The sequence below is a fragment of the Chaetura pelagica genome, unplaced genomic scaffold (assembly GCF_000747805.2).
Source record: "Chaetura pelagica isolate M959 unplaced genomic scaffold, ChaPel_1.0 scaffold343, whole genome shotgun sequence".
In the NCBI taxonomy this organism is placed as follows: domain Eukaryota; kingdom Metazoa; phylum Chordata; class Aves; order Apodiformes; family Apodidae; genus Chaetura; species Chaetura pelagica.
Window position 1 is genome coordinate 1,458,151 of NW_009952873.1, and position 17,681 is coordinate 1,475,831.

Sequence of the window (17,681 nt, forward strand, 5' to 3'; positions counted from 1 at the left end):
CTTTAGATATTACTTTAATATACTTTAACCTTCTTTATAGATTACACAAGGAAGAAAGAAAAGAAACTACTACACATTCATTTCTGAGAAGATAGCATCACCTGCAGTCACACCTTTACTTGCAAATAAAATTTGTTTTAAAAATGAGAATCCACACAGACTGCCTTAAAAACTCAACACAATACTTCAAAATTAGTCTACTTGCCACCTTAAAGCTGTTAGCACAGATTCACAGTCATTTTAGGCATATGCCACAGCTCCTGCAAGGATGCATCATGCTTTTTGTTTTGCTCCGACACTAAATAGACAATGCAGTGAATTAGATGGCCTAAGTAATTGGGCTAGAAAGTATCTTTTTGAATTATTATGCTTTCATACAAATAGATCAACAAGTAGTTCTGACTCACTAAGCAGCTACACAATCTCTGCATAGCCACAAAGGTAAAGGAAGGAAGGTGCAGGTATGGGTGGAAGACACTAGTGAGCAGGATTATCTCTTCCAGTGAGCAGTATAAATTGATGTGGGGCTGTGTAATCACAAAACCACACCTTTAGTCGCATTTTGTCAGAATTTTAAAATATAAGCAAACAGAAAATTGACAGGCTACAGCGAGCTCTGAGGAAAAATAGGTAATATACTTACCAGATGGGCACATATACTTTATATAATGGGCACACACACTTTATATAATGGGCACAAATATATATACTTAATGGGCACAACTTGCTCCTGGGGAGATTCCAATTGGACACAACAGGTAAATTTTTCACCATGAGGACCACCATTGGAACAGTCTCCCACAGGAAGTGGTAGATTCCCCCACATTGGACAGTTTTAAGTCTCAGCTTGACAAAGTGCTGAGCCATGTCTTATAAACTGAAAAGGTTGGACCAGATGATCCTTGAGGTCTCTTCCAACCTGGCATTCTATGATTCTATGATCAGATGTTCCTTATAAACACCCTTATAAAAGGTCTATCTACATCTGTCCATTCTTACAGCATGCCCAGTCAGAGAAACAACTTAGATTTGTTTCCCCCATTAAGAACGTCCTAAGGAAGCAAGAATCAAGTTCTGTGGCTAACTCTGTAAGAAAATGGTCTAGTAGAAGAAAGAAAAAAAAAATCTTAACAGTCTTACGGTACTCTGACTCCCAGTAACAACTTGTAGATCTCCACCTGCTAAGATTAAGTGATACAAAAACAGGTGTCACTTAAATAATGAAAAGCAGCTTAGCCATCAGCAACCAGATCTACAAAAGAACCTAAGATACCAGATTAATGCCTTAATCAAAAGGAATGTTAAGTGCATGCAAAAGCCTTAAGCCATTTCTTCATGACAAAAATCCATGCTGATCTCTGACCTAAATTCTTAATGCTAAATCTTACGAAGAGCAAGGAATGGGGTCAGTTAGCATATCCTGTTCCTCACCTCCTCTTCTGGCATCAGCTTTCGTCGGCCATCCTTCACTGGGAAACCACTTCCGAAGTCCTTGGATGAGATATCAGCCCCATATTCCACAATGACATCTTCTTCTATGCTGCTCACCAGTCGCCAGAATTCTTTTTCTACAAGTTCAGTAGGAACCATCTGAAAGGAGAAAAGATGTTAGGGTATGGGCCAGGATAAGGATATATCTATATCTATAGGATAAGACCCAACATTAAAGTTATCATTCAAGCAATAAATCATTATTAATCCCCCATGAATTTGCTAACTCCCAGGCTGCTCCCTCTCTCCCCTTCCTATCTTCAAAGTCATACTCTTTGGTCTGTATTTCTTAGTAGTGGCTATAATGCAGCAGAATCAGGATGCCACAACACGAAGGGATAAAATGAACAAAAAAGAAAATGGGGTTACCAGAAGTGCAGCTAAAATAAAAGGAGAGGAGACAGCAAGCAGAAGCCTAGCAGCAAACAGAATGAAAAGCATGAAAAGTCCAAACTATTACAGAGGATAATGACCAGAACGTCTGAGTAATAATAGTACGTAAATTCAGATAAAGAACTGTGTTCAAGAGCATAGTCTCCTTACAACTCCTACTTACATGTATTTATTTATGAAACTTATTTGTAAAAAAAGCTTTGTTCCTTTTTTTGCTCCATGTTCCAAACTTGTATCCTAAATTGGAGTCCCTAAAAGGTAGAAGCTTTAGCAAGAATGCACATAAACACAGAACCCTAAGAGGAGAAGGAGCCCAGTGCTGCATGCAGTCTACAGCACAGAGGAATCACTGAAGTGTGCCAAAGCAGAAACCTCAGTTTTAAAAATGCTGCTGAGATGCAGAATAAAAAAAACACCTGATTATCAGACAGACTGTCTGTTGACTACCTACAAGAGAAGACTGTAAGAGCAGGGAAAACAATTATTTATCCTGTGAACAAACTAAACCAAGACAAAAGCCATAGGAAGGGCAGGAGAAAGACTGAACAAGAACCATGATTCGATTAATTAAAAGGGCAAGAACTTCACTGAAGTATGCCCAATAAAGTATATCCTACATAGCAGTAAAGCTATCTATCCATCATAGGAAAAGGGTGAAATGAAGCTGAAATGAGACCAGATGTCAGAAAGCTGAATAATTTTTTTACATGTTTGAAGCTTATGGTGCCTCTTTAAATAAAGCTAACATGCCTCAGCAAAAATTCAGGATAAGATGAAACCTCTTTATCTTTTTCTCCTGCAAGGAATCACAACAAAAGCTGAAACTCACATGGACTGGCATGTTGAAATAATCAGACTTGAAGTTATCAGCCATTTCACCAAAGCTCTGGAGAGTATATTCCCTGACAGCTTGTTCAAATCCAAAGGCCTCCCGGGGTTTGTTGCATTCCTAGGAGATATAACATAAAAATATTGTTCCCTGCAACAGATTATGACACAGTTACATTTTTAGCAAAAAAAACCCAACAAATCAAAAACAAAACAAAAACCAACTAGCATTGATCCCAGTCCTTACCAAACACAATAAGCTACCAATTTTGAGTACTTTTCTCAGCTGAGGAAGTCCTACCACAACGGAAAAAGAACAGAATTCATTGCACAGAAGCTAATCTAACACATTAAACCTCAACGCTACACACTTCTGCTTTCCTGTCCCAAATTAAGTTTCATCATCTACTGCTGCCAGTCTCAGAGTAAGACAGTACACAAGAAGCTTAGACTGACATAAGACATTTCTTAGACACTGTACTCAAGCACCTGGAGAATAACTACACAGGAATAAGTCCTGCAAGTGCTTCACTTCTATCACATCAGCAAATCATCAACTGATTCGGTACTGTCAAAGTACAGAGAAGAGGAAATAGGAAATTAAAACAATATAACACAGCTAACAACAGACATGGTCCATCTGACTTAAAATCTTCAAGTCTTTCACTGTTCTGTCCTGATTCATCCCATAAGCACAGAACACACCAGTTCCCGTTTCAGCTACTCTCTTCACCCATTTCTACAGTGTCCTTTTCAGTTTACATAACCCAAAACAGAAACAGCCCAGAGCCAGGGTGGGGGTGCAGAGGAAATGGGTACATACACTTCTGTGTGTGACTGCCTCTTTTGGAAAAAACATGGTATAAAAAGTTAAACCCAGACACAAAAGTTCCAGATTTAAAAACAGTAACCTTATTTTTCCTCTGAATCCTACATCTACCAATTTTCTGAGCTTGGAAAATTTATCTTCTTAAGACAAATGATGTTCACTGTCCTTACACTATTGGTCAGCCATCTTTTTTAACTCGGTATCTCTTCTTTTTTGAAGAATTAAATGTAACTAGCTTCCATGATTGGAAGCTCAGCAGTTCCTTTTATAGTCAAAACCAAATCTAAAATAACTAAACATTTTTAAATCAGTTCTTTCACTTTCTGCTACAAGCTATTCTGAACAATGCCATAATGACTTCCCAATAATCAAAACTCTCTGTTATGCCCAAATTGCACCCTTTGGTGACCTCACACTTTACAAAATGTCTCATCGTTATCCCAAAACACCTTTCATAACCCCACTTCTCACCCTGGTTTCCCACTACCAGCTTATCAAATTGAGCTACAGCTCTTAGCATACAAAGGCCAAAGTTTTAGCTGTCACACGGCAGAATGATAAACAAAGGTTATAACCAAGCTTTAGAAGCAACATTTCTCTCTCCTTATGGCTAATCAGCCAAGAACAGCCAGAGATTCACAGTTAATCTTAACGATATTCCAAACAAAACTACAGCTTCTACCCAATTGGAGCAGCATTGACCTAAACTGCTGCTCTTCTGATTTTTCAGGAACACAAGTATACATGCAAAACTTTTGTTCTTGAACTGTACCTCGGCAACACACTTTGGACACCTCCAGTCACCCTTGGGTACATCAGGTAAAGGAGGAATCAAGCAAAAAGTGTGATAGCTATCATCACATCCATCACACAGCAGCAGTTTGTCCTCATTATTTCCTCTGCCACAGAATAAGCAAACATACAGATCAACCTGGGGAGAAAAAAAATTAAACAAGAATAGAAAAAGTTATAAGAAGCTTCTTCATACAGAACCTGGCTTCCTTAAACTGAGGAACAAAGGACAACACCTTAAAGTCTGGTATTAGAGCATCAGTGCAGTCTTCTCTGGGTTTTGAGAAGCATTTTTCATGAACGATTAATACTTCCATTTCTCAGTAATACATGGGGGACAGGGAAACTTCGGGTGCTGCAAAATTAACTATCCAGTTCCACTGGACAGTTGTTTTCTATGTAACTCAAAGCAGTAACTCATTTACATTATTCTAAGGCAAAAAAGTAGGTTGCAGTTTTTAGGACTTCATGCTTTCCCTCTTTTTGGGCCTCTTTCACAGACAACAATTCAAACAAAATCCCTACAAAGAGCATATGGCCAAGGAATATCTCCAAGAATTATTTCAGAAACAACAATGCCACCACTTGCAACAGTGCAGTGATTATCTTTGCAATGGAAAAGAGATGATAAAACCCACAAAACTACAGATTTCAATCGAAAAATCTAAGAGGGAGGGAAGAAAACTGCAGGTAAAGGTACTAACTTCTTTCTTTGTCATTTTCTCCAAAATACAGGATTAAAACTCCAAATAATAAGAGAGAAGTATTAACACCATGCAATAGCAAACAATTTTTGCTGCTGTCTGTTGAGGACCATCTCTCAACAAGAACACCACTCACTGGGAGAGACTCTCACAGACCAAATTGAAAATCTTATCAATAGGTTAAAAAATTTCTTTGCTGTTGCTTTCTGAATTACCTAAAGGACTTTTAATTAAATTTAAATATTTAGTATAGTACTGAAGATCAGTAACATAATCTAAATTAAAGAACTGTGTACTTCTTTATAGCTAAAAAATTATCTTTTTTTTAACAACATGAGCATCACAAATAACACTTTCTCCAAATTCTGCTACAACTACCATCAGTCACTTGGCACCTCAGGCAATTTCTGTTTCCTTCACACAGCTCACAATAACACCAGAAGAGGTGGGGTTGTTTTTTGGGGGTGGTATTTTTTCACCAAAATGTCACAAAAACAGGTGCTTTTCAGCTTTGTACGTTCACACAGTTGTGTTACAATACTTGATGTCAACCCCATCCTGGTTACATCATCCCAGTTAAGCATGCAACTTCCTAGTAAAGCAACAGCACACTGAAGAAGATTGCTCAGGTTTCTTAAGAAACAACTTTTAAAAATAATGCAGTTCTATTAAGTAACATATCATCTTCCTCTTTCTGAAAAAATCATGCGCTCACCCTCGTGGAATATGATGCCTGCTTTTTTAGCAGGTATATAAAACAAAGTGAGGGTACCAAAGCAGACATTCCCTGGTGCTCTTCACAAAACTAAAAATGCATTAAAATGGTGATCTTAAGAGAAGGCTATTATTGCATGATACTCACTAGTTACCTATCACTGATAAAACCTTCTTCTCTCCAAATTCATATTAACATATGCAACCTTCGTTATGTCAGCCCAAGTGTTGATTTGTCAAATACAAAGACTGCATTGAAATACATATTCACAGCAAGCAGGTCTGTGATTACACAATAAACACAAATAAGCCTCCTAGCCATGTAACAAAACACAGTGAGACTACAATGACATATATTTATGAGGGTGGAAGGGAATAAAAAGAGGTATTTTATTTCACAGTTAGCAATTCACATAGATAAAGTAAATTTCACAGTTAGCATTTCACAAAGAGATAAATTAATTGGGGAGAAGTATATACAAAACTGCAGCAGAGTACTTTTCAGACAAGTTATATAAGGCTAATGTATCACCTGTGCACTTAAAAGATGGTTCTCCTTGAAGGTCTCTCATCCAAATACCAAAAAAAAGGGTGGAACCAGATGGTGCCAAGTCACAGAATTTCACATTATTACAGTTACAGCAATAAAGTTGCAAAATAGCAGTTCTGCTGCTACTGTATTTTAACCTTCCTTTATAAGAGTAAATGTAAAGAGTAATCAAATATAGTTTTCTACAGACCAGAAAAAAATATTTTTACATTAAATTATACTTAAACAAAATGGTCACAACACTTACACAGCCTAGAAACACCATCTACTCAGAAGTAGCAGTACAATTAAAAAAAAAAGAAATCAAGTATTTTTTTTAAATATCCAACTTCTCCCACATTTTTCTCTTCAGGAGGTATTTCCACATATAAAAATATGATCATTAGAGCCTTGGTCTTCTATGGTTGAAATTTAAAACAAGCTCTTGCAAGCTCAGGCCAAGAATTAAAAAGAACATAGATTTATTACTTAAGAGTCTCATTCTTAAGACATTAAAATCTTGCATCTTCATTCATGGTTGCACACACGTCCTAAGTTACAACACACGAATAGTAAAAAGTCACGTACTACAAAAGAAATTAAAAACTATGATACATTGTGTTTCCACTGTCAAACATCAGAGTGCTAGAAATTTGAGTTCTCTCCTTAAGGGTTTCACTTGCACAGGCTTCCATAATGACTAGTTTAAAATCAACTGAAAAAACATAAACACTGGAATTGCTAAAAAACAAAACCTGTGAAGTACTGGAGCATCTCAAAATATCTTTTAAGGAAGAGAAGTAGTATTATAAACCTACAAAGGGAAGTTCAAATAGAAAGTGAGCTACTGAAGGCATCCAAGAAGTGTTAGGCAAAGCAAGCCCTCAACCCCATCATCAGCAAGTATCTTCATGTTGCAACATTCTTCCTATCCAAAAGATTAAACACAGACCTACAGCATAGATTATTTTTCAAAATACTGCTCCTTCTTCCCATTAGAATATCATCTGCAGTGTGCATACACTCAACTACCTGGGGGCACCTGGGGGGGGTGCTTAGAAAGAAAAAAAATCTTAGTAAATCAAAGCATTTCTTATTATCAGAAATCACAGCAAAGGAACCAAACTTACAAAGTTGACAGAAAGAGTTCCTTTGCGTTGTCGCATCTGCATTCCAAATGCTTCTGATCTGGTTCCCTTGCGTCTTCTGGTCACCTCATCTTGAAGTAAAATAAAGTTAAAGATTACTAATATCACACGAAAACAGACTTAACTTACAAAGATAACACAAGTGTCCAGCCTGCTACCCAGCCTCTCATAAGCTACCTGACAATCCAAAGAACACAAAATGCCTTGTTATACTTGGCCCATCTAATATAAACAGGGATTAGAAAAGCAGACTTTACTTATCCTTACAGGTAATGCCAATTACCTGAAGAAACAGAGTGATTTACACTCACAATTTGCGCAGGTAGCTGTTTCAGTATTGTCAAATCCTGTTCTCCGTTCTGGTCACTCAGTTCATGCAACAGCTGCTTAGCTGTTATTGTTACCATATAATACATATGCAGCTGAAACTATGCAAAGTTACACAAAGCATATTTTAAATCACTCATGAATGAAACCCTAGAATACTTAGCTTTCTTTTTCCAGTTATAATGATTTGCTTACTTAATGTAAGCAAATGTCTCTAGAGACACGTGGAAAGATTTAACAGCTTTGTTACTTTACAAAGAGATGAGCCCAAGATTTAATTACCCTCTTTATCCTTTGCTCCCAATGCCAGTCCCATCATCTTGGGTCCAGCTCCAAAGATCTGCAGCTTCTTCAGTTCAGTATTTCTACTCATTTCTCCTGCCTCTGCCTAAAAATTAAAACACAACCACATCAGCACAAACCATCAATATTTTCCTTCTGGGTATCTTCACAATTCATTTGTATTTCTCTCTCCCAACATCAGCTCACCAAAAGAAAGGAAATGGAGGAATAAAAAGACACCATTTTCTGATCCTAAAGCAAATTAACAAATGCAAATGCAATAAAAGAATTTTTGTCCAAACTTCCCAAATATTCCCATTTAGGATTGCAGATAGTCACCTATACAGCAAATATGAGAACTACATTTAGAAAAAAAAAAAAAGAATGGCACAGCAGCTTTTTCAAAATCACTGTGATTTCATCCAGTGTTTAGATCTTAACATAGTTTCAAGAGGAATTTTTTTAACTGCTTCTGCGTAGCCACACACAACGAGTTCCAACCCACTTCCTTAAGCTTGGCTGCTCCTGGGTTTATTTGTGATGAAATGTGAGTACAACTGCTGAAATCACAGCTACTCATGGTACCCTTGCAACCTCAAAATCAGACATTAAAAGACCCATTAGGAGACAGCTCCATGCCTCTGCCCCCAGTCATGTTTCCTGAAGTGTTGTACTCAACTGAACTTCATCCTGTTTCCCATTATTCACGTATCTCATTTTCCCACACGGTTGCCACTAATATAGCAGCAGAAAGAACCTCCCTATACTGTTTTTATCTGCCATGCAATCACACTGGTATTTTTCTTCAGGTTGTCTCCTTGTACTTTGAAAATCCTTTCTAAGCTGATGCAGAAAGCCACCAAATTCTCATCATTTGCAGTCTTCCTCCTGAAATGTACTCATCTTAAAAGATCTCAGCAAATCTCATTTCAACAAGGTTATCTTCAAGTAACTTACTGGTAATACTTCATCTGTTATATTCCATAGTTTGATAGATGATGCATGAAACAAGCTCCATTGGGGTGACATGCATTCAGTTTTAAATCAATAAACAAAGTTCAAATGCACTTACAATAAAGCTAAAAGACACGACATTATATTTTTTTCTAGTAGTGCATTTCTCTACCAGACATCATAATGATGTAACCATGTTAGACAATCCCTTTGCCAGTTAAAATACACCCTAACAGATCATCTATGAAGATATGCTGCTCTTTTCTAAGAAAGAAGTATTCTCCTGAATTTAACATTTACTTAAGGATATTCTCCTTTCCTAATCTAAATTATTTTTACTTTTTGTTGTCTTTTTCTTTACAAGTCTCTAGTATTCTAGTATTCCTTGCCTCATTTTTATTTGTAATAGTTTTCTTCAAAGGGAAAAATAATTAAGCATTACATTTATTTTTGAGTAGAATATCTCGCATCACCAAATTCCCAAGCAACCTATCTTTCACAAAGGAGAATTCTCTTCCCCTAATTTATTTCATTTTTCAATTCCTAATTTTCAAATTTTGCTTTCAAAAAGCCAACTTTGCTCTTTGAAAGTCTACCACCCCCTTCAACTGCTGAGGATCTTTGTTTATATCAGTAATTTCTTATTACTATCTTTATGATTTTTCTTTTGAGTAAGTTACTACAGGAAGAAGATGGAGAGCAATTTTGGAAAGTACTTATTACACTGGAAGAAATCTACTGATGTGCAGAGGTCATACCTGGTTATCCATGCTGACTACCCAGGCATTGGACTACTTGGCACATTACACACAAATCATTCAGATATTTCAGCTAGAGCAGAATTATGTTTATTTGGCAGATTTTTACATTATTTGCATGTTACCTGTTCTCTGAAGACCAGACAATCTCTGGTAAAATTCCAGGTAAGGACTTTGAACGATAAATAGAGTCCTGTCTAGAATAAGGAGGTGCATTGAAATCTGGAACAATTTCTCAGCATTCCCCAGATATTGACACTTCTACCATTTGGAGCTACTGAGGACAAATCTGTTTTTCTAAATACAGTTCCAGAGTTGACTTCAGAAAATTACATGCAGCTTGCAAGACAGTAAAAAAATACTTCTCCTGGCTATGCAAATAAGTTGAGTTTTTCCTGCATTAAAGATCTCATTTCAGCTATTTTAATAACTGTAATGCTTAAAAGACTGTGGCTAAAAGCCTAATAAAAGGCATTAAAATATATATATATACACACATACTCAAGTTTTTGCAGACAATTCAAGTAAAATCACCCTACTCACTCCCTTCAAATGAAATGAAGCAGCTATACTGTGCCAGGATCACCACAGAACCATTTTTTCCAAAAAGGAGACATGAGAAATACCATTTTTCTACTGAAAGCAGCAGGATAAAAGATTCCACGGGTTCTTGGTAACATAGTGACACTTTAATACCATGTACAAGAAAAAAGTCATGCTGGCATTAACCCATGAGATTTGTTCAAATCCAAAGCAGAATTCCATGTGACAAATGACCACTTCAGCTCCTGCAGAATTCTCACTTTTTCTGGATAGCTCACTTAACAATACACGATTTGAGAGATTTGGTAACATCACAGCCTGGGACTGCTTGTGTGATGCATTGTTATATGGTTACAATAGATAACATCAAGACAGCTTCAGCAAGCTGAGAAAGCAGACTGAAAAAGACAAATCAGTCATGACGCAAGAGAAAAATTTGGAAGTACATAAAGGATATTCAAATATATCCAGGCCAAGCAAGATGTATTTGAAAAAAATCAGTCTAAGAGTACTTGCAAAAGCTTTGTGTTGCTTAAAATACATCTAGAAGGGCATCAAGTAAGTAGTAAGTTTGTTGCATATAAACCCAGCTTTCCTCCAGCCACTAGACCTGCTGTGAAGAGCCTTAGCATGCTGCCTGCAGTAGAAGTCTTCAGCAAAAGGTGAAGACCCCTGCTTTAAATAGTGTAACAGAATCAACAGACTCATCAGGACAAGTCTCTACGATTTGTAGTAGTAGTAATAATAATAACAACAACAATAATTATGATAATAATGGTGGTGATTCAGCTTGAGTTGACACCTACTGAAGGCTACTCCCAGGTTTTAGTCACCTTGTAGAATACCTGGAGTTCCTATAACACCACTAATTGAGAAAAAAAGAACCTGCTTTTCAATTCTACAGAAAACTGTAGAAATCCTACACAATTTCAGCCATTACTGAGCATCTCACCATATGTTTCTTCCATTTCTTCAGAGTAAGAGTCTGTCCAGGTTGAGATAATCAGTCCCAAGTATCATTTCCACAATTAACATAGACTTATCCACACACACTTGCATTCGTGTAACTGAAGGGCATATTTGAAAGTTTTATAAAACTTTTCAAACTTTGCACAAGCAAAAGCTTCAACACCATTTCACAAATGTTTTTTATCCATTTAGTTTTCATGAATACATGAACCACAAAGGTACCTGGGCCACTTGCCAGTAAACAAAAAGCCGCTTTTAAGTTTTCAGATAAACAGGGCATCTACCATAAGCAAACCAGGCCTCAGAGAGATGTCCTTCCCTGGATTTTACGTTTACAAAGAAGACTTGCTTCCTGGTGGTGCTTTTGAGCAGGCTCCAACAACCAAAGGCTGTTGCACTGCCAATACTGTTGCACTGCTGGAAGGAGAAAGTGATCTCTATCAATAGAGCCAATTAACAGGAGTACCTGGGATTTGACACGCCTGGTTCTCTTCAGCACAACGTTCATTCTTGAAGCCTGCTTTGGGGAAGCCTGGGCATCTGAGCTGAGGTCCTCAGATTCCCCTTTTTCCTTAAGGTCCAAGTTTGGCTTTTGGATGCCCTAGAGAATCAGAAGACAGAACACCAGGTTGATAGATCAGGCAGTGCTAGTCATTCCATGGTCTGTGAATCATTCTCATTGCTAAGAAATGGGATGAGTGAAATCACACAGCATTACACGTGCCATTTGGACAAGAGGCCAACTAATCATGCACCCTTCAAATAAGGAAACTGAATCTCAAACTGCCAGCTAATCAAGGGTGAGAGAAAGACATCTTTCCAATTAATCATATAATATTTTGCCCTGTCTCCCCTTCCAATGATGTTGGCTTCTGTCCCATAAAGAAACAGCTATCAGAAAATGACTACACAAGGTCATGTTACAACTTCTAGCACTATTCTGTCAAAAGTATGAGGGTGGTTCTAGGTTTGTTTACATAGTTATAACTTCCAAAAGCATAAACCCTATGTTCTAGCTTTGCAGGCAATAGCAAGTAGCATTCTACATGCAGTTTGGGTCTCCTCTTCATACAGTGAAAGAGCAGTGTCTCACCATGAGGCTGACCCCAGACTGGAAAAGCTCATAGGGGTATAAGATCCGTTCATAGTGAGACTTGAGTAACGACCCTGTGCCTTTTCCTGGCAGGTAGCCAAGCCGACTTGCCACTTTGGACCATTTCTTCTCTTTAGTCACTACTTCAAAGCCTCCTTTGCTGGCAACAATCTGAAATGCATAAATAAAAAAGTTAAGGGCTTTGAATTGCTCTTGCCACTTTGCATAAACCAAGAATCAATTAAACCAATTAAATGTTAAAAGGTTCTATACAAAAGTGACAGAATCTTCAATTTAGGTTTTGTTTCCTGAAGGACTAGTGCTTTCATAAGTAAGCACTTATTTATCCTCATTACTTAATTTACCTAATATGACAATTTTCCTAGTAAATGTAAATTGCATACTGTCCTTGACAGGAGGAGTACAACAGTTAAGATTTATGATGTGTTGGAAAGAATACAAACTCCACCATCAGAACAAATGAAAAGTTAACTCTCACCAGACTTGTACCCTGATGCAAAACACAAGTCTGGCTGGAAGCAAAGCCCATTCTTACAGACGCCAGGCAGAAAGGAGCACTGGAGCCCACAACTTCAGTTATAGAAATTCTCTCAAAACTCTGAATGGAAGAGAGACTTACTGAAAAAATAGGAGAAAATTCATATACTTTCTGATTAACTCCATCCAGCTTTTACATCTGATTTCAATTAGTTTTGAGTCTACTAATTCACATACAGAACTATCACTGCTTACATGTAACTAATATGTATGTAGAATGAAAAACAAAGAGACCATTTGCCTTCAAAGAACAATCATAACAGCATGAGTTGCTTCCTCAGAAACACTGGCCACATTTCCATTGCCTCCATTCCCTTTACAGTTTCACTGCCAAGTAGCTTAAAACCCAAATGGATTGTAATTTCATTTACATTACAGCAGGACTAACAGCATTTCCACAACAGCATAGTACATTTCTTCACACGCGGACCAAATTTCACATACTGTTAGAAACCTCAATACAAAAACATTTTCCTACTGGAGTGAACTTTATGGTTTATTTTTGAGGCTGAGGTAAATTTAAAAAATCTAATTGCGACAGTGACAAAGTAGTTAATTTTGGTTCCTGCTACAATCAGATAGCTAGACTTGGGTAAAACAACAGTCTTATTGATTATTCTTTTTTTCCCATATTACAGCAAAGAGCTAGAAAAAACATTTTAAATGAAACTACTTCTGAATTTCAACTTATCTTCAAAACGCCCATGAAAATTTTATGTCTAAAATTAGCTGCACATGAACAACAGCTAGAGAAGCCACTAAGTGCCTAAATAAGTTTAGACCTGCAGTCAACTAAATGTTTTGACTTGTAACAGTGACCCAGGTATTTCCCAGTACCACTTTAGTAATATAATCCAAACAAGCGGCTACAGACACTTAAAAAATACCACCAAAATGCTGAAAGACATTTTATCAGCTTTTATTCTGCATTTTATCAGCTTCTTTTCTGCATTTTATCAGCAATTCTTGTAAGTAAAGTTTACAACAGTACCTAGATTTTACCAATGCAAAGGCAAATGCCAATAGCGATTGTATTTGTGTGCAAACTTTGAAAAAAGCACACCAAACACAACTACAGTGGTATCAATGTCTAGCCAGCCTTAAGACTAGCCTGTTTGGGAATTTAATTGAGATAACTATTCCAAAAGTTGATATGATAAACTCTCCAAGATGTATGTTGAAGTCATATGGAGAACTGCTGCTGGATGAGACGAGGGATTACAACAATTACAACAGTTCATTAGAGTACTGCTAGCCAGGGACTGAACTTCATTCACCCTTGTCTTCTCAAAACAACCTCAGACTCCTGCAGCTCTGCCATATGTAAAAAAGGAGAACTAAAAAGCAAGTGGCCAGCTGACACCAGGATGTTCAAGCTGCATACAAGGTAATAAATGAAAACATGCTGTACAGAATCAAACCAAAGGCAATTGACTTAATTGTGCTTGATGCATCTGTGTAATTTAATTTCAAAATTGTCTTTCACTATATTTTTTTCCACTGTCTCATTTAATCTCCACTTTAATGAGATGAATACTATAAAACAGGCCCCTCCCTGTTGCCTGGCTTCTTGATCTTGAAACACAAGGCCTCTGTCTGATCAAGGCCTACCACTCACCTTGCTCAGAGCATAGAGATCCAGTATTTTCCTCTCCACCACTGGGATTTTTAAATTTGATCCTTGGAGTTCCCAAAATTTTGCTAACTGATCCAAGAAGTCCAGCTTTACTCTTGTCATTGCCTGTAATATGTAAGACAAATACATATATCCCAGCCTAAGAATTACAAAACCTTAAGAGTCTCAAGAAAAAACATGACAAGTTTTTATTGTGTTTACACTTTCAAAGTGCAACTTGGCAACTGAGGTATTTCTTAGTCATGAAAGAAAACCCAGAAATAGAAATACCAATTTAAAATATTAGATCTTTACATAAAGAAAATTGCATATGCTTTTATCTGCATTCAAGAGCCTATAAACCAAACTCCTACCCTACAGTATTTCTTGGTTTGAAACCAAAACTCATACTTATGAAAATTCAGCATTCCAGGGAGAAACACAAGGGCAATTATTAAAATATATATTGGAGAGGGTGGAGACAGTTACAAACACTTTTTATATATGCCTCAACCATGCAGAAGAGCCTCCTCCCTTGTATTTTTGGAGTGCTCAAATCACTTTCCATGAGGAGACCCATTTACAAGCCAAACGATACATGACATTTTGGTAAATGAACAGAGCAAGGCTTTGAGAAATGTTGTAGAGAAAAAGAAAAACCAGGACAGAATGAAACTCATACTGTTTTCAAGAAAGCTCCCATTCATTTTTTAATCATGAAATTAACCAATTATAATAAGCCTATAAAAAAGCATTTCCTCTTAAGGCTTAAAAGGCATTATCAAGACAATATAAGGTAACCAGAGGCTTCAGAACAGCAGTGAGTATTTTAAGAAAAAAAAAATTAATTGCCTGTGGAGCTCTGAAGGATTGACACTGGCTGCTCTTACTACACAACATGGTACTTGGCATTCATTTTAGACATTTCCAGTTGAATTTGAAACAGTCTTGTGGTTATTTTGGGTAATAAAATAAAAACCAGACTTTTCTCAAAGCCATGGAGAGTTATTTTATACGAACTCCACCACTGCCAAGTATAAACATTGATGTGGTCTATGGGTTTTCTAAAGTCTATCCCATCCAGAAACCTGCCAAGATGCTAATCTCAAGCAAGGAGACCTATTGCCTTCAGTGCAAACACTAAATTGTATCAACAGTGGAAAAGCTCACCTCCAGTTCATTCAGGCGCTGAATTCGTGGAGTGAAACGAAAACTTTGTACTTCACATGCAAATGGAGGCTGCCAGTCCTAAGCAGAGACAGAAAGACACTTTATGCTTCAAAAAAATTCTCAGAAAATGCACAAAACAGAAGATCCTAACTATGTCCGAGTAAACAAGCTCCCAGTAGCGACTGAGTTTCTGGGTACTACTGGTGATATTTTCCAATTTTATGACATCCTTGTGCCTTTAAAACAATACTCTTCCCACAGTATTTCAGTTCGAAGAAAGAGATCCTCACAGAATTAAAAATATAAAAGAAGGTTCAAAGCATGTTAGCATGTGTTACCTCATACTGAGCTTAAATACGAAAGATAGCCTGTACCTTGCTGGTTCTTTATTTACTTTAAAAAAAGTAAAGTTCCATACATCCTGCACATTGCAAAATTCTCACCATCAACAGTCACAAACACTAAGAAAAGCACATTATTACACATCTAACTTTTTTTCTGTTTGTCTTCGGTCATTTCAACAAAGGTAAGACCAATAGTCAGGAGTCCAAGTCTTTTAACAGAAATGCTGCCTTAAAAGAATTACTTTCTCAACACAGTCAGCAGTCCATTCACCAACAAGTACCTTCCAGCCTCCGCTCTCAAAACTGTGCTGCAACATCAAAGCAAGTATAATTCAGCCTTTTAGCACATTTTAAAAAGTGTTACAATACAGCAGATTTTCTGCCTGGCAAAATACGTGCAACAGGGTAAAGGACACCACAGTCCAGGTGGACAAGCCACACTAAATATTTATTATTTGCACTGCTGCAGCATATAAAGGCCTGAAGCACAATCGTAAAATATTTACAACTTTGAATAATGGCAAAGAATAGTCAATCAGCAAGGTTAGGTTGGTGTATAGCGCCTGATTTAGCCCTTATTGAAGGTTGCAAATCAACCTGACACATGCATCCTGCAAAACCCTGCAATGCAAACAGCTCAGCAAGTATGGAGAGATAGAAATGCATCCAGTGGCCAGGAAAGTTCCAGTTATTCTCAATGAACAGGATGATCTGGATCAGTTTCTTGGGGCCTCTCAACCTAAGCCATTCTGCTTATTTTAGAAAGGGCAACCCCTTGGAGGTCAAGTTTTCACCATCGTCATTAAACCAACCGAACAGATCCCAGCAAATCAGACAGCTCAGAGAGAGAGGAAGGATCATGAAATCTAATCAGCAAGGCCGTATCCAAGTTGTTCTCAGTTACATGCTTTCTTTTCAGGTTTTGTCCTCTCTCTCAGTATTTTCAACTCTCTCATTTTCTGGCTGTATTTGAAGTTTATTTACACTTGAATTATCAAGTGATCTAGCCGCCTTCTGCCAAATTGCCTGATGTCCTCATCTGCATATTCGACCAGGTCACAGCACAAATTATCATAAAATAACAATCAAGGCATCGGAGAGACTTAAGCTTCTACGTTCGAATATACACATCAACATAATTCCCCTGCACAAACTGGTTATCGTATTTTCGTAACCCCTGCCCTAGGTTGCCACTTCCATTAACAGTTTCAATATGGTGTTTATAAATAATGTCCCATTACAAAGAAATGCCCTTCCTTCTCCGTCTTCCCGGTGCGCACACCTGATACCATCTACAACACCTTCGCAGTTTTCACAAGTAAAATGCTGTTTGTTTTGTGGGTTGTTGGGGTTTTTTTAATAAAAAGAGCGTGAAACCTCGGACACTGCCATGCACTTCTAGCTTCTCTCCTGCTCCAAATGAGCCTCTACAAAGACCTCATTGGTGCCCCTAGCACGGACACCGAGGCCTAAGGAAGGCGACAGACGAACCCCCAGGCGAGCCCTCGGGGTGGGGGAAGGGGCTCCCCGGACCCTCAAGCCCACCGCTCTGCCACCAAGACCGAGGCCCCTCTCCCAGCGCACCCCGCAGAGCCCAGCGCACACGCCGGGCCCCTCCCAGCCCCCCTGGGCCCACCCCC

General features: G+C 37.8%; 1 protein-coding gene across 1 annotated transcript in view; it reads right to left on the reverse strand.

Annotated features, from left to right (window-relative positions):
- KDM5A (lysine (K)-specific demethylase 5A) overlaps positions 1-15,769 on the reverse strand; it is a 47,126-nt gene extending 31,357 nt beyond the window's left edge. Inside the window, exons 1-9 of the mRNA XM_009995196.1 lie at positions 15,698-15,769; positions 14,531-14,653; positions 12,355-12,525; positions 11,728-11,862; positions 8,038-8,143; positions 7,411-7,499; positions 4,314-4,472; positions 2,714-2,833; positions 1,432-1,590 (exon numbers count right to left, since the gene is read on the reverse strand). Coding sequence (XP_009993498.1) covers positions 1,432-1,590; positions 2,714-2,833; positions 4,314-4,472; positions 7,411-7,499; positions 8,038-8,143; positions 11,728-11,862; positions 12,355-12,525; positions 14,531-14,650 — 1,059 coding nt within the window. The 5' untranslated portion in view covers positions 14,651-14,653; positions 15,698-15,769. The remainder of the gene's footprint in view (positions 1-1,431; positions 1,591-2,713; positions 2,834-4,313; positions 4,473-7,410; positions 7,500-8,037; positions 8,144-11,727; positions 11,863-12,354; positions 12,526-14,530; positions 14,654-15,697) is intronic.
- Positions 15,770-17,681: the final 1,912 nt, after the last annotated feature.